Genomic DNA, 27,224 nt, shown 5'->3' on the forward strand with positions numbered 1-27,224 from the left:
GAAGAAAAAACAAAGTTCTGATACACAAATCTGTTTTCAGTTTTTGGACTTTTTCTCTAATCTTTGATTTTTGCTGAAATATTGGATCATTTGAACATTTATTGAAATGAAAGCATGTGAGAAGTTTAGAGGGAAAAATCACTATTTGGTGGAGCTGTTAACAACTCATAGACATGTGAAATGTGACCCCGACTACACACTGCTTTTTGTAAGACGTCAAAAGACAAAAAGGTTGGAAACCACTGGTTTCATCTTTAACAATGTGTTGTATTTTAAAAGCTTGTTATATTATCCATTGTGTCAAATCTTCATCTGAAAAGTAACTAAAGCTGTCAAATAAATGTAGTGGAGTAGAAAGTACAATATTTCCCTCTGAAATGTAGAAAGTAGCATCACATGGAAATACTCAAGTAAAGTACAAGTACCTCAAAACTACTGGTACTCATGTACTTTTACTGTTGTAGTATTTTTCATGCAGGACTTTTACTTGTAATGGAGTAGTTTTTACTTTGCTGTGTTGGTACTTTTACTGCAGTAAAGGATCTGAGTTCTTCCACCATCTCATCTCTCCTCCCGGCCTGCAGTTCCTCTGCTCGGCCTGCAGGAGGCGCTGCAGCCCGCTCCTCTCTCCTCTCCTCTCCTCCGTCCTCCTCCTCCTCCTCCTTCTCTCCGCGGTGTGAGAGCGAGGCTTCCCCCGCTATAAAGCTGCGAGAGGCGGCTGCAGGCTGTAAAGGCTCTTCGGCAGCCAGAGGAGGAGGAGGAGGAGGAGGAGGAGGAGGTGGAGGATGATGATGAAGCTGCGTGTCCCTCAGCGGGGAGCTGATCTCAGTTCAGTCCGTCTGAGCTGAAACTGGAAACTTTCTGATGCTTTTCTCAGTCCGGAGCTTCTTCTTCTTCACGCACCTGTGAAAAGGTAAAAAAACTCTGACATTCCTGCACGTGACGCTCAGATGATTAACTTGAATATTTGATCACATTTCTCTCTTATTGTTTCTTTCTGTCACATCTTCTCAGTGATCTTATAATAACTGTAATAATAACATTCCTGCACTGCTGCTGATTGACTGTGATGATGTTCAGGATCTAAAAGCATCTTTATGCGTCGCTGGTTTCTTATAATATATTTATAAACGTGTCAGTGATTCAAATAAGTTGATCTTTGAATATTTTATGAACAGTTTCTAGAGGACAGATGTTGAGTTACTCAGTTGTTCTTCTGGCTGTAGATGTTGGAGGATATAAATCTCTTTTCTGTTGTTTTTTTTTTTTTAATTCTTTCACAAAACAGAAAAAGATATTTTGTGTTCAGATGATCAGAAACTGGATGATTCATTTAATGTGTTTAAAATTTCTGAACAGGCTTCTGAGACAAACTTCATTTTGCATTTATTCATGTTTCTGCAGGATGACAAACACACAGGACGTGTTTTATTGTTGGTTTATGGATTCTGTTGCGGACCTGAGGTGTAAAAAATCGAATTAGTTTGATTGGTTTTCTTTATTTTTTTGGAAGCAGCAGCAGTCTGGATCTGCTGCAGCTGATTCTCACTGGTGTTACCTGTGTGTTGACTGTTAATATTATTACAATATTGGCACCAATATTTAATAAGTCAGCCTTTATAAAGGGTTTATAAGTTGTAATTAAATGCTTTATTGATCAGTTAGGAGTCATTATTGACAGTTTTAGGGCTGAACTAAAATCAATTTATCAGCAACTTATTAATTGATCTATGAAGCGTTTATTTCCAGCTCAGTGATACTTTGTGTGAATTATTGATGTGACTTCTGGTTATTATTAAGCTGCTGTTGTTAATGTTAGAACTCTAGAATCAATCAGTCCATCAACAGGAGATTAACTGACACGGTTTTTGATATTTGATTCTTCTTTTGTGTCTCTGTCAGCAGCTTCTCACATGTTTTCCATGATAGTAAAGTTCATATCTTTGTGTTTGTGACTGTTGATCAGACACACTTTATACACTGATCAATCAATGGATTATTAAAGACAGTAATGACTGAACCGTCTCTCAGTTTAATAAAACATAACTTTACAACTAATGAGCTCAATAGAAACTATTCAAGTCTTGAAGCAGAGTCGCTCTTCAGGACCAACAACAGATGGAGGAAAGTTCTCTGCTTTAGTGATTCAGCCAACGCTTCCTCCTGGAGATTATCTTCATATACGTCTAAACTGCAACAGCAAATACATCATAATAATAACATCATAATCTCTCTCAACGTTATGAGTTGTTAATAATGAGCTGGTAGAAACTGCAGCAGTGTGAAAGTGTTTCTGGTCGTCGTTCAGACTCTGAAAAATACCTTTTTTAACCCTTTCAGATCACATCCTCGCTCATATTGTGCACCTGTTTAACGATATATCAAATCCAATCACGTTTTCTCCCTGTGAAACAAAATATGACATGTGCTTATGTAATGTCAACCAATAATATCATGACATCCACCCGTCAATCAATCTTCAACTCTGAGAAGCTGAGATTCATTATGACACGCCCACTTTTCCAACGTTCAGATCGGCCTGTTTCACTAAGAGATACGTCAACATATACTACAACATAACAGTTAGATACTGTTTCATCTGGACTCTAATCATTCAGTCAAAAACAAATCATTCACTTATTAAAGACAAAACACTAAATAATTAAGGGATAATCAACACACATTAACACACATCTACTGTACCGGGGTCAACAATATAAAATAACACAACATTCACAAACTCCTGGTGAAGTTCTGCATTCAAAATCGAAAGGTTATGAAGCGTACTGTTGTCATGACAACGGCCACTCACCACCAGCCTGAACCGAGGCATAAACTTCATGTAAGGTGTCATTAAGTATAACAGCCGAGTTTTTCCTCCAGTTAGTGTTGTTTAGTTTCTGGTAGAGAAAGTTACTGCAGCATCTTTCACTAACCTGAACCAAACCTGAACACACACACAGGACTCCGACCTCTGACCTCTGACCTCCCACTGCAGAGACACATATACATGTAGCTTCATCACTGTGAACATCATCCAGGCAGAGATTACGCTTGTTAACTGTTTAATATGAAGGTGATTTCTAGGAGAGAGTTAGCGGGGAATCCTGAAGCGACATGCTAACGTCGCAGCGTCAGCGCCCTCTAGCAGCTGTAGTCATGACGACGGCAGCAAAGCAGGAAGTCAGGTGACGTTACGGAGCAGCAGAGTCCACGTAGTGAGAACATCTTTGATTTCAACGCACAATATGTAATTTCAGCCGCTAGGCGTCTCAATCAAAACAATAACAACAGACGGAGCGTGATGACGGTGTGAAGTAGCAAGGGATCATGGGAGTTGTTGTCTTTGTTGTTAAATAACCAGCTTCACCGGGATAAAATTACTCCAGTGTTCATCATTCAGGATGTTTTTACCAGCAGAGGTCTCCTCCTCTCCAGAACAAACGGACCCAGAGATTACAGGTAAAAACACTGAATAAAACTGTTTCACCTAAAAAATCAGTGTTTCTCTGAGGATGTACGGCGACCACCGGACGTCCGGTACGGGCTGTTAGCCGAGCTGCTGCTAACACTTGTTCGGTTTATTTCTCTTATAACTTTAGATCCAGACGTTCGGTCGGTTTCTCCTGTGAGCCGAATTATCTGCAGAGGTCTCCTCCTCTCCAAAAACAAACGTACACGCAGATTAAAATCATTAAAATATTAATTAAAGCTGTCTCACCTAAAAAAATCAATGCTAACGTTTGTCCAGTTTATTTCTCTGATAACTTAAGATCCAGACGGCCGATGACTAAAATCCTTCTTCCGGCTAAAAGATATAGTTAAAAACCACCTAAATTTATCATGAAAATGTGTCTTAAAACTGAATAAAAGTCCATTTATAACAGTTTGTGTGGAACAACCACAACGCCGATGTATTATCTTGTATGTGTGTAAGTTACTCTTTGGTAGACGCCATTGTAGCGGACAAACACAGCGCCGCCGTATGCATCTGGTGCGTGTTTACTCTTTGGTAGAGGAGGTATGACGTCATCGACAGGCGACCAAATGAAACGGTCCGTTACTTTGATTAAATTACAGATTTCTCTGAGTTTGAAAACTGTTGGAAACATTTGGGATAATGTAAGAACACAACTCAACAACATATATAACATAGGTCTAGTTGTTTTTAGACATTTTAATGTGGAATAATTACATGTTATAGCTTTAAGTTCAATTTATTATCAGAATATTTTTCTGAAATGTGTCTTGAGTACGAGGTGAACATTGTTTCACACAACAAAACACATTTAAACCTGCATTAACTTTGTTCACTAGTTTCCATCAGAAACAAGCAGTGAACTCAACTCTGACTCATCATCAGCTTTTAAGTTGACATGTTGAACTTATTTCCACATCCAGCAGTTACAGAGCAACATTATCATTCATGTGGAGTCGTGTTTCTGTCCACCTGGTGAATGTTTTTACTCTCTACCAACTCCTGAGGGAAATATCTGGCTCTTTAGCTGCTAAATGCTCCACTATGTTCACCAGCTAGTCTACAGCTAACTGTGTCTGTTTGCCGTTTGGTGCCAAAACGACGCTATGAGACGCTGAGAGTGAACCAGAACAGTAAAAGTTGCAGCCGGACAGATAAACAATGAGCTGAAACTCACTATAAAGCTCCGTAAAGCCGAGAGGAGCTGCAGAGTCTCTGTTGATTCTCTGTAGGTTCATCACCAACACATTACACACTGACACATCAGAAATATATGTTCTAGATGCTTGAACACATTACTCACTGACTGTGAACACAGTGGAGTTATAAGAATTTATATTATAGACGCTTTAACCAAACAACAGAACAAATACTGCAAACATTTATCACAGGAGACATCATGAATAAGTAGCTGCAGTCTAATCAGTTCCATCGCTCTCTTTCACGCCTACTTTTCTGTCTGCACGGCTGCTCTGAAGCCGACTGAGAACCCAAACTGTGATTTAACAGTTTGACAGATTGAAGAACAAAAGAGTTTCTGTTCAGTCTGTTCAGTCTCACCTGTGGGACTCTGTATCTTCTGTTTGATGGGAAAAGCTGATATTCTTTAAATAAAGTAAGAGAAACGTCTGATCTGTGTAGAAAAGTGTAATTTCAGCCAGGAAACGTAACGCTGGCACTGAGCTCACAGACATCAGTGACGTCTGTAGCGGCTCCTGGTCGGCTCTTTGTCTTGTGCTGTCAGTTTGTTGTTGCAGCAGCTGATAAAAAGTTCAAACTGGAACATTTAGTTTGTAGATTAGCGCCTTTATCTTCTGTTTAACTGCTGCCGACAGATGACAGATGAGTTAGACGCAGGTTTATAAGTGATGGAGGCTGCTTTTTACGTCTGTCTGCAGCTCTGGTTTGTCTGTATGCAGTTTTAAACACTTGACTCCCTTCTGTGTGTTGTTGTGGAGTTTGTACTTTAATCTAGAGGATTTATATCATTTAACACTTCTGGTTAGTGTGAAAGTCCACAAACAACTCCCCAATTAATTTGGTTTGTTTATTTATTTATTTGGATCTCTTTTAGCTCGAGGCTAATCTTCTAATAGGAACATTTTCAGACACTACAGCACACACTCACACACACACACACACACACACACACACGATTACAGTTCACTCAGTTAGACTTAATCATACATAAAACACACAGTATGTGCACTAGGGATGTGCAGAGAGCCTAGTATTTGTATCTGTATTTGTTGAGGCAGCAAAATTATTTGTATTCGAATAAAAGTGGAAAGAGGTTTAAAAATCCTGTTTTTGTTATTATTACGCTTTTAATTTTAGAAAATTAAAGTGTTACAATAAGTGTTCATGTCAGTAGCTCAGCTTTATCTCTGGGGAACACCCCCAACTCCAAGACTGATGTCCAAATAAGGAAATGTGCGTCATGTAGCAGGTGGATGTGACTCCCCTCACTGAGACCTGCTGATAGACGTCACAGCGGAGCAGAGGAGAGACACTGAGATAGTGATGTAACCGACCTGCACGCTGGTATTTGACATGTTTTTTTTTCTTCCTGAAAACAAATAATTTTTAAAATATTTGTATGAAATAAATATTTGTAACGTATTTGTATTCGGACACACTCCTAATGTGCACATACACACTGTATTTACACCAACACATCTGTATATATCACCACTAATGCAAATATTCTGATAGTGCTGCATGTTGGCAGCCACGATAAGAACTTACAGTCCACAACATGGGTTATTAGATGGTCTGTCGATCAATTAAAAGCCAGCAGTGGAGGTCAGGTCGTCACAGAGCCGGATCAACGGCGTGGCAGGAAACGTTCTGATGACGTGTTATTTGTGCAACCTGCCACCAGGGGGATTTAAAAATCTCTGCAGAGACAGTTAGCAGCTAACATACAGCAACTGAGATGTGAAACATCTCTACAGTATATACAACAATATGTATGCTGCACAAAAATAAAAAAAGTGTATTCTGGGTCACTTTAGGAAAAGTCATAAAATTTCAGGCTTAAAGTGTTTCTGGTGTTTTTTTTACTGCTCTCGAATGTAAAAAAAGGATCAAATCAGACCTGAACAGCATGTAAAGGTTAAGAAGCTTCTAGCATTAGCATTAGCATTAGCATTAGCATTAGCAACCTCTGAACAAGAGATATTATTGGCTGCTGGTGGAAACAGTTTAGGACCAATCAGGAGCTTCAGTGTGTGATATGTTTAAAAAACAATTTAAACAGTCATTTAGGGATGCACGATATTATCGCCGCATCATCGGTATTGGCCGATAAAAGCTTTAAAATTAAATATCGGCATTGGCAAATTCTGCCGATTATGAGAGGCCGATATGTCGCCCTCTCCTCCGCCGCCTGACTGTGCTTCCCTCAACGGACTGTTTCACCCCGACGGTCCCGGTGTTTCCAGCCGCCCGTCAGACCCGCTGCTTCTTCCCACTTTAACCTGAATAACAAACCAGGTCTCACTGCTCCGGTTGGATCCACATGGAGAGCCAGGGCTAACGTTAGCTGGGAGGCTAGCGGAGCGTTAGCTGGCTTTGCTTCCCTCCGGTCATGCTGCGGCTAACGCTCCGCTAGCCTCTCAGCTAACGTTAGCCCCGGCTCTCCATGTGGATCCAACCAAAAATATGTGCATATATCGGTATCGGCAATCAGCCACAGTGAGTTGGAAATATCGGCATATCGGACAGTCATTAGATCATTTTTCCATCTTTCACATCATCCTTTAGTTTCAACTCTGTCTACTAGAAGTTACGTTCATATACGACTAAATTGCAACATCATATATGTGACGCTGCTGAATCACGTTTTCTCTCAACATGATGAGAAAATGTTGATACTGAATGTCTGAGTGAAATGTTGACAGACAACAAAGCGATCACGACCTCGTTACCTGTGAACATAATCTGGACAGAGATTTATGAACACAGTCTAGTTGTATATGAAGGTTGTTTCTAACAGACAGTCGTAATAGTTTTTCTTGTTTTCAAAGGTTTCGCCTTGTTTTTGTTGTTTTCATTGATGTAGTAAACTCTGAAACAGTGCAGTAAAGACAGACAGTGTCTCTGTCCTCTCATGTCCTCTCGTCCTCTCTTCAGTCTGAATGAAGCTCTGAAACTTTTTTTATTGTTTTTGCACAAACATGTTTTTTTGCTGCTGGGCAGAAAGCGTCTCGGTTTCCAGAAACCACAGAGAGCAGCGAGGCAGAGCGCTGAGCCGAACGCCTCTGAATGACATGAATTATTAACTCCGTTGTAGTGCTGCAGCTGTACAGGGATCTGTGTGATGTGATTTTCATGAGCAGCTCTTTAATCTGCTGTTGGATGTCGGAGCCTCAGCTGGTGGGAGGATTCATCCACCGCTTGACTGAACAGCTGAAAGCTGCTCTGTGAAGCTCCAGCAGGCCTCCGTGAAGCCTCCTCCAACATCCACCTGCTGAGAGCAAACTGCAATTTACAGCTAAATGACTTCTGCTGCGTCTCCAGGTGGAAAAAACTGAGGAGCGGCGGGGAAACGGAGCGTTTAACTTCACGTGCAAAAAAAAGACAAGAAGGCTGGAAGATAAGCAGCAATTAACCAGAATTAAAAATGCTTCAATGAAAACAAGTCAAACAAAGCACACTGTTACATTATTGAATGAAAAACATGTTGAATGATAATTATTTACCCTTTTGTCTTTAATGACTGAATTAATTGTTTTTCATTATGTCATAAATTTTCCCTCCCACATTAAAACACTAAACACTCTAGTGCACTAAAAGCACTAAAAGCACTAAAGCTAAAACTAAACATCTGCTGATTATTTAACTGATTAGTTGTCATTCACTTATTAAAGACAAAACACTAAATCATTAAGAGATAATCAATGATTAGATTTACGTTAAAGGAGTTTAAGGCAAAACATGAAGACAAACTGCCTTAAAAACAACGATATAAAATAACATTCACAAATTTTTTGGGTGAAGTTCTGCATTCAAAATCAAAAGGTTATGAAGATGACTGTTGTCATGACAACAGCCACTCATGGCCCCAGCCTTGAACCGAGGCATAAAATTCATGTAAGGCGTCATTAAGCAAGAACAGCAGAGTTTTTTTCTCCAATTAGTGTTGTTTTTAGTTTTCTGGTAGAGAAAGTCTCAGTGAAGAGTTTTTACCTGATGATCAATAACTTACTGAAGAGTCTAAACTCATCTGTGGTCTTGATTTAAATCTGTTCTAACTGACATTGTGGGTGTTTGTGATGTGCTGTGTGCTGTTGTAGCTTCAGGCGAACTCTGGTGCATCTTCAGTGTTTCAAACTGAAAACTGTCCCAATCAATAAATCAATCAAATCAAATTAACTGCACATTTTATTGCCTTTTTGTTAATTATTTGTTAATTAATCTCATCCATTCTCTTCAGGTGTCTTTCGCTCGGTTTATTTCTTTTCTTCTTCATCTTCTTCTTCTTCTTCTTCCTCTGCCGCGTCTCATTCTTCAAAACTTCATGACGACTAAGCTTTGACAGCTGTGTTGCTATGGTTACTGGTTTGGTAGCAGATGAATGTAGAACGAGTGATTAAACTTGAGCCGAACTACGTGCGCAATAAACAGTTTTAACGCAAACCTGCCGGCCAATCAGAAAAGAGTATTCACCCAGACACTGATACGACTCAGTAAATGTCATAAACATCAGTTACAAATAACTGTGTATTTCTTTTCATTTATTTGTGTGATTTGTCTTCACATAGACATTTTAAAGATTCCGTAGTAAAGACGCGAATAAGCGAATGTAAATGGCGACGTCCGGTGTTTCAGGCATCAGTCTTCATCCTTGAAGTCTTTTCTCTTGTAAAACTGAAAAGTACAGTTTGAAACTTGTTTGTTTTGTGCCTTCAGGGGGCAGCAACGAGCACATTACAGCTCATGCAGCAGAATGAGACAAAGAAGACGCAGCATTATGTTTCCTTCAAAGCATCCTGGATGAGCTGAACATTATAGATGTGATTTTATAAAACACTTGGCTGCTGCCTTTGAACCTGATCCACCTCAGAGCCCTCCTGACCCGCCTGGAGTCCTCCTGAACCTCTCAGTTATCACGTAGCCGTCGCTGACTTTGCCTTAAAGACAGTTTAGACGTTCCTGTAATCAAATTAAATGTCTGTTTATAGTTTATGCTGCAACCCTAAAAATGAATGTGACAAACAAACAAACAAACAAATGAGATATTTGGTGAATATATGATGGAAGAAGGACAAAAATCACTCTGCGGTGAAGGTCAAAGGTCATGTTTGTCCTCGGGGACTCGTGACAGGAAGAATCTTTATTAAACATGTATCACTAATATATGACTTCTCGTGATTTGATGCATGTTTTCATGTATCAACAAATTCATTATTATTTCATCATTGATCTAACTGTGAGTTAAAGTGCACATATAGATGAATGATATTGAATTATTAAGTAAAGACAAGAACTAATGACTTCATCAGTTATTAATATCGAGCTGCACACGTATCGGTCCGCACGTCAGATCTACATTATTACAAGACAATCATTACAATATGATACTGAGGATTTCCTGATGGTGGCGCTAGCATCAGAAGAGTATAACAGACTGGAAGAAACTCACTTGAAAGCTACAAACAACCCATAATACATCACTCTCTGGAGGCGCCTGCATTACAGCGATACCTTCTCCAATCAACAAGATCTGATCTGGTGAACATGTAACTGTAACCAACACATTGTTAAAGACAATATCTATGAGTTGTTAACAGCTCCACTAAATATATAATAAATGTTCAAATGATCCAATATTTCAGCAAAAATCAAAGATTAGAGAAAAAGTCCAAAATCTGAAAACAGATTTGTGTATCAGAACTTTGTTTTTTCTTCTTTCCTCTCCCATTAATCATCTCACCACCCCTCAGATTTATCTGCTGACCCTTTGGAGGGGCCCGACCCCTAGGTTGGGAACCACTGGACTAAACTAGCTAACTGTATATAAAGTAGTGTAAACTAGCTCCACCTCCAGCAGCTACAACAGTAACATGCTGCTCTAACACTGATGCTTCACTATTAATAATCTAATGATGTCATATATAATAATATATCAGTCAGAGGGACCAAACCACTACTTTTACTGCAATACTTTAACTACATCAAGCTCATAATACTTATGTACTTTTACTGCAATACTTTAACTACATCAAGCTCATAATACTTATGTACTTTTACTGCAATACTTTAACTACATCAAGCTCATAATACTTATGTACTTTTACTGTAGTAGGATTTTTCATGCAGGACTTTTACTTGTATGAAGTATTTTTACATTACTGTATTGGTATTTTTACTGCAGTAAAGTATCTGAGTACTTCAGTATTCTACTAATTTCCAACAGCAAGTATGTTTTGCAGTAAATGAAATGCTGCCCAAAGTAATTTTTCTTTTCAACTCAAAAATGTTGATACTGAACGTATCAGTTGTTTAGTGACAATGTTTCATTTATCTTCCACTAAAATCAGTAACTGGAACATCATTGAACTTTTTATGGTTATGTTTAGACTCTGGTTAATGTTCAGGTTCCATTAAACTGTAACTGGGTTATATGTGACTGACAGAAGCAACTAAACAGGCTGACAACAGAAAAGTAGTTTGTCTTGTAAGTTTAATTTATTATAGGAGCTGTGTTCTCTGCATCATCCTCAGTACTTACCGTCATCGTCCTCTTTGAATGTAGGACGCTTTGCTGGAAGACATTTTTAGCAAAACTGAATTATTTGGAACATACAGACAGAGAGAAAGTGGATGTTACGGAAGTTTAGAAGTTTTTTCCATTTTAAAGGTTTATTTATTCATTTATAAAAACATCCACACTGTTCAGTTCTCTCTTTTCATTTTAGCTCAACACTCGACCGGTTCAGTCTGTCGAGCTGCTGACCTTTAACCTGCGACCGCCTGTGGGCTTGTGGGAAATTATGTTTGTTGAAGGTCACTGAAAACTGAAATATTAAATTTACAACACTATAAGACTGTTTCTTTAAAAACACACCATCCCCGTCTGTATGCGGCGAACCACACACAACAACACTTTCACTTCATTGTTTTATTAGAAATGTGTGATTAAATGTGTGAATGTGTAGCCTGCATGTTAGCAGCATGTCAGGTTCATCCAGTTTGGTTCAGACTGAGACACCAACTGTAAATAACTATTTGATGGATGGTTATGACATTTGGTTCAGACGTTCATGTTCTCCAGAGGATGTATTCTACTGAGTTTTCCTGTGGCGCCACCATCTGGTCATGATTTCATTTTGTCCAACACTTTGGTTTATGACCAAAAAACCTGCAAAACTAATCAGCTACATGTTGTGTTTGGTGCTAATTAGCAAATATTAGCAACATAACATGCTAAATTAAGATGGCGAACATCATACCTGCTAAACATCAACATGTTAGCATTTCTCACAGAGCCACTAGCATGTTAGCATTTTCATTGTGAGCATGTTAGCATGTTAACTGCATACTCATAAATCTGAACAGCATAACATCAGACAAATGTAACAACATGATTATATTTACATGTGCAGCTAACATGTTTCCTATGATAGTGTCCTATAATACCAGGACTAACCAGCTCTACACTTTAACACAAGAACGATTAAACGATTAGCGCCATACTCCAGGAGGTATAGTTAAATAAAAACACAGTTTCAGGTGGTCTAACTTAGTTTGCTAGTTAGTGGATTATTCAAGCTTTCAAACACGTCGGGTCTATTTGATAGATTTGGTAGTTAATAGCAAAACGTTTAAGCTAATGCTAACTGTTTCATGTATGTAAATGGAAGATGCTAAAACGATTAGTGTCATACTCCGGGAGGTATAGTTAAATAAAAACACAGATTTGGGTGGTTTAACCTGTTTTGCTAGTTAGTGGATTAGTCAAGCTTTCTAACCAAGTAGGGTCCATTTGATAGATTTGATAATTTATTCAATATCAGCAAAACGTTTTAGTGAATGAATAGAAAATAAAGTGGTACTTTAGCTGAAAATGAGCTGTCAATCAAACATGAACAGGACACGCCCACACAGTCCTGAGAAATGGTTCGAGCAGCCAAATGAGCTGTTTTTGAGCTCAGTTTTCTAATAGTTATGAATGTTTATTTTCATTCAGATTTTTGTGGATGCTTAATGAGACACTCAACTTTAATATCATATATGCATTTTTATGATTTCAAGTTTCCAGAGGCTTTAAGCTGTTTCTTTATGTCCACGTCTTCCACATGTGTGGGCATGTTAGCTTTAGCTTCATGCTAGCGTCAAGGAAGGACAATATCAAGACTACATGTTGTTTATATTCACATTTATAAGTTATATTTGGGAGAATCATGTGGAAATGCTACAGCGCTACGCAGTAAAAACTTTGATGCTCCTGTGGATGTCATCCAGTACAAAACTCAGCGTCAGGGTGGCTTCACGGACACAGGTGGACGCACAATAAGTGCAAAGAAAATGGGTTTATTGTGAGAAACGAGGACTCGCAGCTGATCCCCTTCATCGTTTTCTTCAGACTTCTGACTGACTGAATGTGTTTGGTGGCAAAAAGCAGAATAAATAACTCAACAGCACTAATTCATGTTGTTTTCTTCATGGCTCAGATTCATGAAAGATATATAATTCAGATTCTGTCGCTGTGCATAAACAGTCTGGAAGGTGAATTTTTAAAGCCAGAAATCAGCAACTGGAAAAGTAATCACTGGTATTGATCTCACTGATATTGATCAAGAAGCCAATGAACCATGCAGATACTGTATATTATGGGCTTTTTTTGATATATAGGAACATAAAAAATGTACATTTATTGCATTTCTACAGCAGTAATGAGCAGACTGATGTACAGCAGTGACCTTGTAGTGAAACCTGATCCTCTTCAGTCAGATCAGAGCTGCGGTTGTCGTCTTTAAACGAGCATCCTGGACTCTAACCGTGACCCTTCTCTTCCTCCTTACATCCTGTGTAACCTGAGCGGGCGGCGTGGAGGAGGATTTATTTACCGGAGGATAATATCTGTAACTTCCAGAACATTACAGGCCGGTCAGAGGAGGTTAATCAGATGAGCCGGAGTGCTGCTGATGGGATGGAGGAAGGGAAGGTGATGAAGTGACCGGCGGTCAAGGTGGAGACACGATCGATTCACACGGCTTCCTGTGAGGGGCGGAGTTTATCGGCGATGGAGATGATGAGACTGAAGATCAGAGCAGAGACGTGATGAGAAATGTTTGAGCCTGGTTGGGAAGTTATTTTGAGTTTTAGTCCTTTATTTTCTAAATGCAGACATGAAGATTTAGCTGCTGCGGGCTGCAGATTGTGGAGGCGTAAAACTAATATATCGATTCAAAGAAGCTCCTAATTTATACTTCTTCCACATTTTATATTATATTTTTTAATTTGCGTCTCCTGTTCTTTTACAGTTTGATCCCCAGGACAGAAACTTTTGCCGCAGCGCAACATGATGTCATCTGGCGAGATGCTGCATTGGCCAATCACATACATGCAATTCATATTTAATTTCTGGGTCACTTTTGAGTCATTTTCCACCGTGAGGGAACAGAAGAAAGGTTTAGTTTTTAACATCAACCAGCAGAGGGAACAACAAAAATGCAAATCTCTACAAAACCAAAGTGGTTGTATGTAGATATAAGTACTATTATAGAGTGGGCCTAATAAAAATACCACTTATTAAACTGCCAATCATACAAAATGTAATAATAGTAAGAAGAAGAAGAAGAAGATAAAACTATGCTGCTGTAGCTCAGCTTGCTGTGTTGCTGATAGTTCAGCTCAGCACTGAATGTTACAAACTGCTGTGAAGTGTTTTTGGCTTCTGATAAACCTTTAAATGCATTAATCTGTAATCTTCTGGATTGTGTTTTATTGTCTCACAGCAGCAGAGTCAGAACACACGAGGTCACATGTTCATCAGGAACATCAGAATAGAAAAATAGAAATAAGGAAATAATTTCTGTCTGTGTTGTTTCTGTGTGTATATATGAAGCTTTTTCACCTGTTTGTTTGTATATAATCGTCATATATTTATGTTTATGTATCTCTGATCAGCCAATAGAAACTGGAGTCACATTCCTTGTATTCATAAACATATTTGACCAATAAATCTGATTCTGATCTGCAGATTTCTTTCCGAGAGTTCACTTCACATCTTTATCATATGAAGGTTATATAGTTCTGCTGTTGTCGGGGTCTGGGGGTCTGGGGTTTACCTGGCTGCTATATTTCAGCCTCGTTCCTGATGAAAGACGCCATGTTTCAGTGAAAACTGAGCACATGAAAGGAGGATGATGAAAACAGGAGATCTGAAATGTGTTTCTCTCTGACATCAGACCACAAAACTGGTTTCCCTCAAAAAGACTGAGTCTTGAGTTTTAATATGAACAAACAGTGTTTGTTTGTTTCTCACTGGAAGGTTAAAGGGCTTAATTAAAACTAGACTTTATTATTTCTGTCGTTGTATTTTGTTACAAGCTGCTGATACTGAATAAGATCCAATATTTATTTTTGCACATTTAGCTGCTGCTGTGTATAATGAGACTCATGTCTGTGTCCAGAATCTGAATTAAACATGTTAGTGATGTAATTAAGTTGTTTTATTATAAACCTGTTGTTTATCCAGTTAAATTTTAATGAGCTTCATACTGTTTATAGATCTACTGCAGCGATTTCTGCTAAATGGATGCAGATGCAGGAAACTTTCAGACTTGAAATAAGTGATAAACTGAACATAATGTGGTTATTTCTCCGCATGATATAATCAGATTATCATATTGTTTTATCAAATAGCAGTTGAAGGAGTTTAATGAGTGAAATGACAGAGGATTAAAATAATCTTATTATTCGGTCGCATCCATTTTAATCCTGACAGGAAACATTTCCACATAATTATTACATGTAAATTAAATATGAAACGATCACTTTGAGGCTGGAAAATGTCTTGTAAAGTTTATTTTATCTCCTTATAAACAGGCTGACATCAGCTCCTCTCAGACACGTTTTATTATTATTGATTCTTTATTTTACAGCAGCAGCGTGTCGAGTTCCTGCAGTTCCTCTCACGTCCACTAGACGCTGCTGTGATCAAACTCAGACTGTATTGAAGTGAATGGAAAAACCAACGACTTCTCTCTATAAATACAACGTGAATAACCTGCAGTTAAAGAGACGTCACAGTCGTGCAGATCTATTCTGTTCATAACTCTGATAAATAACATGATTAATGATCAATCATTAGGTGCTTGTCAACCCGTTCTCATTCATATTAACAATATTAACCCGTCTGCAGGGTTAGGGAGGGACCTGCTGTCACTTCTCATGTTAAAGTTTTATTTAATGACATCATCAATGCAAAAACACAAGAGTCTCCTTGATAATTCAACAGTACAATAGGTTAATGTTACAGCCATCAGTTTTAATTATTTATCCTTCGATTCTGAGAAATACTAAACCTGGTTGGTTTAGTAAATAAACATCTGGTTAACTTTCCCACCACAGCTGCTTAAAGCTCTAATATGTAATTATTCCACATTAAAATGTCTAAAAACAACTAGACCTGTGTTATATATGTTGTTGAGTTGTGTTCTTACATTATCCCAAATGTTTCCAACAGTGTTCAAACTCAGAGAAATCTGTAATTTAATCAAAGTAACGGACCGTTTCATTTGGTCGCCTGTCGATGGCGTCATACCTCCTCTACCAAAGAGTAAACACGCACCAGATGCATACGGCGGCGCTGTGTTTGTCCGCTACAATGGCGTCTACCAAAGAGTAACTTACACACATACAAGATAATACATCGGTGTTGTGGTTGTTCCACACAAACTGTTATAAATGGACTTTTATTCAGTTTTAAACCACATTTTCATGATAAATTTAGGTGGTTTTTAACTTTATCTTTTAGCCGGAAGAAGGATTTTAGTCATTGGACGTCTGGATCTTAAGTTATCAGAGAAATAAACTGGACAAACGTTAGCAGCAGCTCGGCTAACAGCCCCTCCAGGAAGTCCGGTGGTCACCAAACATCGTCAGAGATATATTGATTTTTTAGGTGAAACAGCTTTAAATTAATATTTTAACGATTTTAATCTGCGTGTACGTTTGTTCTGGAGAGGAGGAGACCTCTGCGGGTAAAAACATCCTGAATGATGAACACTGGAGTAATCCTATCCCGGTGAAGCTGGTTATTTAACAACGAAGACAACAACTCCCATGATCCCTTGCTACTTCACACCGTCATCACACTCCGTCTGTTGTTGTTGTTTTGATTGAGACGCCTAGCGGCTGAGATTACATATTGTGCGTTTAAGTTAAAGTAAACAGTAAAGTTTTCTTTGATCGCTGACGTCAACATGGCGGCTGGTTAGTTGCTGTTCGTTCATGCTGAAACGTTCTTAAATGTCGTCTTGTTCTAGAGGTTGTTGAGACGTAACTTCAGTAGATGAGGAAAGATTAAAAAGACACTGATCCATCCTGTGAATGTTGTGTTTCCTGTGCAGACTTCCTGTCCCGCCTCCACCATGAGTGACATCTACGAGTCGGCGGCGAACTCTCTGGGTTTGTTCAGCAGTCCCTGTCTGACCAAAGTGGAGCTGCGGCTCACCTGTAAAGGAATCTCTGACCGCGATGCTCTGTCCAAACCGGACCCCTGCATCGTCCTCAAGATGCAGTCCCACGGACAGTGGATGGAGGTAGGTCGCCATGGCAACCACGCTATCTTTTTTAAAATGGTTTCTAATGATGTCGACGCTCTCAAACACTGTCTGGTTGATCTGTTTTGAGACTTATGTTTGAATTCTTTGGATTTATTACTTTGGTTTATGGTTTATTAGATTATTAGATTATTGCATTTTGTATTTAACTATATTTTACACATTTACGTTGGTCATGTCTGGTGTAATTTGCCTCCCATGGAGAGTCTCTCTTTGAATTTCTTTTCCTCAATGTTTCTACCAGTTCTCCTCGTCATAATGGAGCCTGATTCTTTATAATTAGATCTCAGGACGCTGAACTGTGCTGGTTGGGTCGTGTAGCTCATATAGTGAGTCTTGCTGATGTGGCAAATTCTCATTGAGAAATAAGAGCTGGAAGGTCGTGTTGGAGTTCAAGTACAGCAACACTGGACAGAAGCAGTGGAAATGATGAAGAATCTGTTAGAAATTAAATTTATATTACAATAAATGGTTTTTCCAAATTACGTTGTGTTAACAAACATCATCTCTGGCTGGATCATGTTCACAGTTTTTCTACTGAATGAAGCTACATGTGTGTATCTCCCTGCAGTCAGAGGTCAGAGGTCAGAGGTCCTGTGTGTTCAGAGGTTTAGACAACAAAAGCACTTTGGTTAAAGGAGGGTTCATCGTTTATTAAGTGTGTTAAACCAGCAGTCAGGTGTCTGTAATCATTCCTCCTGTTCATACTGACCATTAGAAGATCCCTTCATAATGACCTTACAATGGAAGTGATGGAGGACAAAATCCACAGTGTGTCCACACAGTCATTTAAAAGTCTGTGTGAAGCTTCTATTCAGCTTCAGCAGTCTGAGTTAGTCATATCAAGTGGATATCTGACACATTTACAGTCTTTTTAGCATCAAATTCCCTCTTTGTGTTTCCTCGGACAGTGTTTCCCTGTTGAGCTGCAGGTGGAAGTATAGTAACAAAAAGAGGGACTTTGGCACTAAAAAGACTGTAAGGTTGAAAGATATCTACTTGATTTGACTCATTTGGACGCTGAAGCTTCATATTAGCTTCAGATAAACTTTGAAATACATTTTTTGCACAGGAGGAGGACTGTGGATTTTGTCCTCCATCACTTCCATTGTAAGGTCATTATGAAGGGATCTTCTGATGGTCAGTATGAACAGGAAGAATGATTACAGCAAGAAAAACAGCTTTCATGTTCATTTGGGCTCCTGACTGTTGTTTTAAGACATACTAGTAAAATGGTGAACCTCTGTCCAACTCGTGTCCTCAGAGGAGTGTCGTTTGTCCTTCAGCCGTCGGTGAGTCTGATGAGTCGTTGCAGACACTAAGTGGTTCTGCTTGTGGTCTTCATGGTGTTTGAGCTGCTGGTTGAAGGTCCTCCTGGATTTCTCAGATACTCCAGTCATGTATGGAACGATGATGTACACACAGCAGACCGTCACACCAAAGTGAACAAACAACACAGTGAAACTAATAGAGACGCTGAGGGGAGATCCCACCAGCTGCTATCAGAATGAGCTGGAGAAGGACTCTACTGAGCACGCTCGGTAGAAGGACTCTACTGAGCATGCTCGGTAGAAGAATACTGAGCACGCTCTGAGTGTGAGAAGCCTGCAGAAACATGATTTTTCTGAGCAACTTTCAGTGAATCAGGGACCATCTTTGAATGTGGTTTCCAGTCCTCAGGTTCCAACCTGAGGCTCCGGACCCCCACAAAGGTCACAAGATAAATCTGAGAGGACATGAGATGATTAAGCAGGAAGGAAAGCAGAAATGCATGTTTATTTATTCAAACCTTCCTCTGATTTTTTTGTTAATTACTGGATAATTTATCTCTCTGAACCTCTAAACATTCACAAAAAAGGAAGTTGGACAGAAACACCAGTCCTCGCTGACACTGAGCTCAAAGGTTAAATCTTCAATCAATGAATCAAAATCTATTTATATAGCACAATTTATACAATTTAAATTTGAATAAATTTTATTTTGATCATTTAAACACATATATATACACACACACATACATACATAAGAAGAAATAAAACAAAATAATCAATAAAATGAACAATGAACATATACAACAGACTCTCAATAAGCAACATAAATAAACATTTGATGCAGGTGGAGTCCTTCCTCTACTCTGTACTAATCAATCAACCTCTGTGTTCATCAGCTTCACACACAATCAAACACGAATCAAGACCATCGTCTCCATCAGCGAGGTTTCCTTCCTCGTTTCTGAACCTGAACAGAAATATTTTTTACTGTTTGATTTCTTCATCAGAGTCTCACAAACTGAAACACGACGTTGTCTTAAGTTAGAACCTCCTCTCTTGTCTCAGAACATCTTCAGTTTGATGGCAGGAAGTAAATTATTTTCTTGTACATTGTTTGTGTCTTAAATTCAACCAGATCCATGAACTTCAAAGCTTGTGGCTGTAAAATCAGCTTGTTAGTGTGTTCACGTTGTTTACTATCCTCACGGCTCTTTTTTGATAGTCTGCATAATGAGTGTAACATGCTTTTATAGGTGTTGTTCACACCTCCACACAGTCATTCATATACGGTAATACAAGCAAACAATACAGAGTGAACATTGCTTTATGATCCACAGTGTGTGTTGTTTTTCTCTTTATTCACACATATCTATCAGGTTTATCACACCCAGAGATGTGTTTTCATATATTCTTCCTATATGAACATCGTGTATCATCACTTCAACTCGTGTGCTTCTTTTTATGATTTCCACACAACATACATTTTATGTTTAATGATCATTTGTCAAACCACATTTTTAATTTACTCATTTATATCATGTCAACCTCCAAAAGCTGCTGTGTCATCCACAAATAAAACAAATTATTCTTTATACCTTATATGCCATTTATATACAAAATAAATAACATAGGGCCTAAAACGGAGCCCTGCGGGACTCCACAAATAACATCTAAACATGTTGATTTGTATCTGCACAAAATGTTTCCTGTTTCCTTTATAGCTTTTCAACCGATTCAGCTCCTCTGATTACATACTGTTCCATTTTATTGATTGATATATTGTGATCAATGGTATTAAATGCTTTTTAAAATCTATAAATACTCACCACCACATACGTCTTATTATCTATACAACTGGTTATTTCTCCCATTAACTCCATTAATGCTGCAGGTCAACTGCTTCTCAGTGAAACTGTCCAACCTTCCAGTAAAGAGTTTTTTCCAGTATCTGAGAGAACTGGGAGAGTAAAGACACAGTCCTGTAACTGGTAAAACTTTATATCATTATATTTATACTTTCTGTCTCACTTACAGACTCATTGAAGGCAGTAACTCATCATTCGTATTGTTTATAGTCTTGTCGTTGTCAATAACATATTCAGGGTAACTTGTGTTTGTTGATCCATTTCTAATAATGATATTTATTATTTATATCACTAGATATGCTCTGATATTGTTTTTGTTATAATATTCCTTCGTGCATATCCTCATAATATTAGTCAGCATATTTTGTATCTTTTATATTTATTTTCTGCCTCTATGTTTCTATATTTTATGAATTCTCTGTGTAGGGTATTCTTTGTTTGTTTGTTTGTTTGTCTCCTGTATTTAATTTGATTGTCATCCTTTTCCTTCCCATAATCACAGCAGTAGTTCAAAGTGCTTCACAAAAAAAAAAAAAAAAAACTAAATTAATTCACTAATAAATTACAGGAATAAACTGTGAATCAAGAGGGAAAACAGTTAAAAAGCAGTTAAAAAGAAAACAAAAAACTAATGTGTTAATTAACAGCTACACTAAAAAGAAACCAGGTCTCTGTGGAGGCTCCTGTTTGATGTCTGCTGGCTCTTCTACAGTTTAGAGGCACAGATGGTAAAAAAGCAGCAGAGTTCTGAATCAGTATCAACCTATTAACTGATGCAATAATCCATCTACTTGTTATAAATAAAAAATAACATTTCTGTAACTCTGCTGGACCAACTGATGAGATTCTTTATTCATCTTATTTTTTCAGACATTGTTCAATGAGATTGCAAAGTTGCAGAACACATATTATTATTATTATTATATTTCCATCATATACTGTAAAAAACATGGACGAAGTCACCGTGACGTCACCCGTTGGTTTGTGAACTGCCGTTTTGAAGCCTCGAGTGTAGCTGTTTGACCGTCGTCGCCATCTTGGATTCGGCCATCGCCATGTTTGATTTTTGGAGCCAGAAGTGACCATATTTGGACGAGAGGGGTGGAGCTGACCATAGCGCTAGCTGCTAGCTTGGTTAGCATGATGCATTTACAATCTATGGTTATCAGTGATCATGCTAATGCTAATGTTAATTTTTGCTAGCGAAAAACAGGCCTAAAACCGTTAAAACAAAATGTACTCACCGGAAAAACTGATCATCCGACTCATCGATTGGTCTTTTATTACAACCAAACACTGAACAAGACTTTTTTAGGCGGCAACAATGTTCAATTAACTTTAATGAACTGAAAACACTGTGAAATAGCAGCAGCTACGCCCATACGCAACGGTTACGTTACGTAAGCAACGTTGTCGCCACGGTAGCGCCTTGTCAATCACAATGTAGCCACGCCTTAAAGCATACGCTGCTTTATCGTCATATTTAAATTAAATGGGGCCATAATTTACAGAACAAACATCATGCTGTAATGAAGGAGACGTGAAACTAGTGATTGAGACCATAAACTCATCAGGAAACAGTTTACTGAGGTAATAAATCAAGAGAGAAGTAGCGTCATTTTCTCACAGACTTCCATACAATCAGACTTCTTTTTTCGCCCCCTGCTGGCCGTTAGAGAGAATGCAGGTTTACGGCTCTTCCACATTGACTTCATTGTTCAGCCCCGGAGTTTGCAGCTTGATTTCCGTTGGATGGACTGGTGCAGCCAAACCTCAGATTTCTTTTAGTGTCTTCTTCTCTTTTTTAAGACTGAGACCATCATCACTGCATGAACGTGACTTCAGGACTCTGAGGTACAATGTGCTGCTCTGCAGATGAACCCCGGTGAACGTTTGACAGACAGCAGTTAGAGATAAACTGTTTACTTCGCCGACAGCGATAATAAAACACAGCAGAGCCTCAGTCTCCCTTCTCTTCTCTCTCTCTCTGTTCAGCCATCTGGAGCTGAACTGTTCTGTTTGGAAGCTGCTCAGGTTCATTATTGATGCGACAGATGATGAAGGAGAAAAGTGACGATGATTCTCTGCTGATCTGAAGCCCAGAGGAGGAAACGAGTCCAAACACACAGAGAGAGAGTAAACACACTGAGTATGATGAGCTTCTGGCTTCCTTCATATCTGATCTGAAGATTTGACTCACTTTACCTGCACATGTCAAACACCTCTAATGACGTCTTTGATTGGTTAAAAACTGATGTTAGCAGCTAAACTTCAGGCTTCGCCTTTTAGTGAAAGCAGAATGTTTGCAGCCTCGTGAGCCAGATGGATTTATTTATTTATTTATTGAGTTTATTTATAGGGGGACAGTTCACATTAATGAACAACATCAGTGTAAATGTGCTTTGATCAACAGCTGATACGCAGCCGTAGTCCTGAACCGGCGAATCTGCTGCTTCTTAACTGCTGCAGTCTGAAGTTCAGACAAATTAGAAGAAAAATTGATCTTTTAATGCTTTGATCAATCTGTGGGTCAAACTACTTTATCAATGTCAAACATCCACAACCTCCAGCTTCACTGTTCATCTGATCTGATCTGCAGCCGTCACATTTAGAACATTTTTTCATTTTTTATCAGAATCTGAATCAGCTTTATTGGCCAAATATGTTTATGTAAATATATAAATATATGTTTATGTATGCGAGGAATCTGACTCTGGTTTACACACACACAACAAGCTTCAGAGAGATACACAGCAACACGCCAGACAGAGATCATTAAACATCATATTATCTACAAGCAAACGGATGAAAAAATAGTTACATAACTATAGAAACAACAAGTGGAAACATCGTACAGGTGAAACTGTTTGTGTGTAACTAAACATCATGAACAAACACCACTAATAACATTAAATTACATAAAATTATAAAAAAAAAAAATAATAAATCAAGCCTGTCCATCTTTACACTGCAGGATGAAACACCAACATGAATATTTCATTCATCAATACAATCAAATGTGACTTCTAGAACAAAAACTACATTTCCCATAATGCTATGTGTATAAGAGAGCGGACAGCACAGCAGTTTAATTCTACAGTAATAACAGCAAAATCATAATGTCTTATGTTATAATTCATTCATTAACTTCTTACTTTGGCACTTTGAGTGAAACAAAACTCAATAATATATCTGAGTTATTTTAGTATTCTACCGATTATTCCATCGTCCATTAGTCCACTGACTTGCAGCTTTCTATTTTCTTTTTAAGTTTTGCAAAATATAAAAAAAATTCACTTTTGCAAACAAGTTTTCAGCTCAAGGAGACAAATATTAATTGATTTGTTTTGCAGCTACATGATGTTAATGTGTGAGTTCAGAGTTGCGTCATTCATGAGTTTGGCTGCAGGTTTTCTTCAGTGTGGTTGTTCTACAGACTCAGGTTGTATCTGGAATATGTTTTTCATCTTGTTGTTTGTAGCTCGCAGGTTTCACAGCTGGAGACTTTTTCTCACATCTTTTTTTTCTTTTTTCTCCCGTCGACTCGTCTCATCTCACCTGCTGCGGGATTCTCCTCCTCGTCATGACATCATCATCTCTTTCTTTGTGTAAATTAGGAGATGATTAGATCGTTTTTTTCTTCTTTCTTAAAACGCTGCATGCTCAGTGGATTAACTGAGTAAACAGATGATATGTGTGCTAATAGTCCGACCGCTCATCCAGCAAACACGACCTCTGATGTCGTGATTAAAGAACGAAGACGCCACAATTAAAACCTTATCAGCCTCCTCGTTAGCAGCTGTGAGATATTGTCACATCAAAGACATTTTCCTTTCCTGCTGCTTTCATCTGATGCCTCTGTGTTCAACTGATTTTTTTTTTTTAATTTGTGAATTCTCAACAACTCTGCAGCTCTTTTAGCTCCTGCTGTCATAATAACCGTCTGGTTTCCAGTTAAAAGGAGACTGAATACTGGACTCATGTTCATCATGATGACACTGCAGCAGGATGTTCATGTAGCTGGATGAGGAAGCTCTCGCTAACTTTAGAGGGTGATAATGTTTTTTAATGCTGTGTGTCTTTAAAAAATATGAAATAATATAAATATTGTACTTTCTACTCCACTACATTTATTTGACAGCTTTAGTTACTTTTCAGATGAAGATTTGACACAATGGATAATATAACAAGCTTTTAAAATACAACACATTGTTAAAGATGAAACCAGTGGTTTCCAACCTTTTTGGCTTTTGACGTCTTACAAAAAGCAGTGTGTAGTCGGGGTCACATTTCACATGTCTATGAGTTGTTAACAGCTCCACCAAATAGTGATTTTTCCCTCTAAACTTCTCACATGCTTTCATTTCAATAAATGTTCAAATGATCCAATATTTCAGCAAAAATCAAAGATTAGAGAAAAAGTCCAAAAACTGAAAACAGATTTGTGTATCAGAACTTTGTTTTTTCTTCTTTCCTCTCCCATTAATCATCTCACCACCCCTCAGATTTATCTGCTGACCCTTTGGAGGGGCCCCGACCGCTAGGTTGGGAACCAGTGGCAACCTGAAAAATGAAGCCAATGTGGAAGAGCCTTAAACCTGCATTCTCTCTAACGGCCAGCAGGGGGCGACTCCACTGGCTGCAAAAAGAAGTCTGACTGTATGGAAGACGATAAAGCAGGGTATGCTTTAGGGCGTGGCTACGTTGTGATTGACAAGGCGCTACCATGGCGACAACGTTGGTTACGTAACGTAACCATTGCGTATGGGCGTAGCTGCTGCTATTTCACAGTGTTTTCAGTTCATTAAAGTTAATTGAACATTGTTGTCGCCTAAAAAAGTCTTGTTCAGTGTTTGGTTGTAATAAAAGACCAATCAATGAGTCGGATTATAGGTTTTAGGCCTGTTTTTTGCTAACGAAAATTAGCAGTAGCATTAGCATTATCACTGTTAAGCATGGCTTGTAAATGCACTGTGCTAACCAAGCTAGCAGCTAGCGCTATGGTCAGCTCCACCCTCTCGTCCAAATATGGTCACTTCTGGCTCCAAAAATCAAACATGGCGACGGCCGAATCCAAGATGGCGACCGTCAAATCGCTACACTCGAGGCTTCAAAACGGCAGTTCACAAACCAACGGGTGACGTCACGGTGACTACGTCCATATTTTTTAGTCTGTGGTTGGGAACCACTGGACTAAACTAGCTAACTGCTTCACGTTGTCATAAACGAACTTTGGTGTGAACATTAACACGTGAAACCTCAGAAACATTGATTGGAGGGAAGTGATTTATGATGATGAAGTGTTTCTGAGTGTTAGAGCTCAGTAAAGCAGTAAATGTGTTACTGAGAGCAGGAAGTTTGTGATCAAACTTTACTTTCTGATGTGTTTAGTGTGTGTGAGCTGTCAGTGTGTGTGGTGTGACGGGTCAGACCTGCTTTCTGTTGCCCCACTTTATATTTTTAGTCTTCTGCTCACTGTAAAAATGCAGATGAAACGTCCATCTCTCTCTCTCTCCCTCTCTCTCTCTCTCTCTCTCTCTCTGCAGCTGTCGTCTGTTTCTGTTTTTATTTTCCTCTCGTCCCACTTTATCTTCAACTTTTAAGCTTTCTGAACGGTTCAGATCCGTCGTGGCGTCTGATATCATCCTGAGTCTGACGTGGAGAAGTGACGGCAGGTCAAAGAGCAGAATCACATGAGATTATTTTGTCACCAAACAGATTGAAGCAGATTTGAAGAAATTTCTTTTTTTGTTCTGTTGTCAGAAACGTTTCAGTCTCGTCAGTGTCAGTCGGTGTTTCTCTGCATTGTGAATTCAAAGCGTTATTGGATCAAACATTGTTTTGGAGTATTGGAAGAGAACTGTCAGAACCTGCTGAGCAGCTGGAGCAACACCAGCATCTAACCTTCATATGGCAAACATACACCAGCCAGATGTTCTGAGTCTGTTTTTCAGGTGCAGATGTGACACATTTATCCTCAAACGTTGCAGCTTGTGTGTCGCTGGTGTGACATGAATCTCTCAGGAGACGTGTTAACAGAAGTTGATTAGTGAATGTTTTCCAGCTGGATTTAAACCAGCTGTTGACATGTGATCTGTATGTGGTAGGGATGTGCAGAGAGCCCAGTATTTGTATTTGTATCTTTATTTGTTGAGGCAGCAAAATTATTTGTATTTGTATTCGAATAAAAAGTGGAAAAATCCTGTTTTTAGTAATAAGTTTTCATGAAGCGTGTGTCAGTAGTTCAGCTTTATCTCTGGGGAACACCCCCAACTCCAGGACTGATGTCCATATTAGGAAATGTGCGTCATGTAGCAGGTGGATGTGACTCCCCTCACTGAGACCTGCTGATAGACGTCACAGCGGAGCAGAGGAGAGACACTGAGATAGTGATGTAACCGACCTGCTCGCTGGTATTTAACATCTTTTATTTTTCTTCCTGAAAACAAATAATTTTCAAAATATTTGTATGAAACAAATATTCGTAAAAAAACCCACTATTTGTGCTTTGCTGAATAATGTATTTGTATTCGGGCACACCCCTAGTATCTGTATACATTATCTGGATAATATAACCAGTCCTCCAGATGAATCATGTGACTCCAGATCGACACACAGCAGCGTTTTCTAATCTGGCGTCTCTGTCAGCTGGACGACATCATCAGTCTGTGTTCTATAAAACCTTTAAACACGTCTCTGTCAAACTATAACGATGTTTTATGATGTGACAACAGTTACTACGACCGCTAGATGTCAGCTGTCAATCAAACTAACTAGAGGTTGTTTTTGGGCATTACGACGTCTGATCGGT

The 27,224-nt window shown here is 38.7% G+C and overlaps 1 protein-coding gene across 2 annotated transcripts in view; it reads left to right on the plus strand.

Moving 5' to 3' along the window:
- The first annotated feature begins 586 nt into the window (after window positions 1-586).
- The window catches only part of cpne4a (copine IVa), a 79,024-nt gene continuing 52,386 nt past the window's right edge, over window positions 587-27,224 (plus strand). The window contains exons 1-2 of one of the 2 annotated variants that reach the window (XM_044358817.1): window positions 587-913; window positions 17,065-17,256. In XM_044358817.1, coding sequence (XP_044214752.1) covers window positions 17,086-17,256 — 171 coding nt within the window. In that variant the 5' untranslated portion in view covers window positions 587-913; window positions 17,065-17,085. The remainder of the gene's footprint in view (window positions 914-17,064; window positions 17,257-27,224) is intronic. The other variant, XM_044358816.1, reaches the window with a different exon arrangement.

This window comes from Thunnus albacares, chromosome 8, assembly GCF_914725855.1.
Source record: "Thunnus albacares chromosome 8, fThuAlb1.1, whole genome shotgun sequence".
In the NCBI taxonomy this organism is placed as follows: Eukaryota; Metazoa; Chordata; class Actinopteri; order Scombriformes; family Scombridae; genus Thunnus; species Thunnus albacares.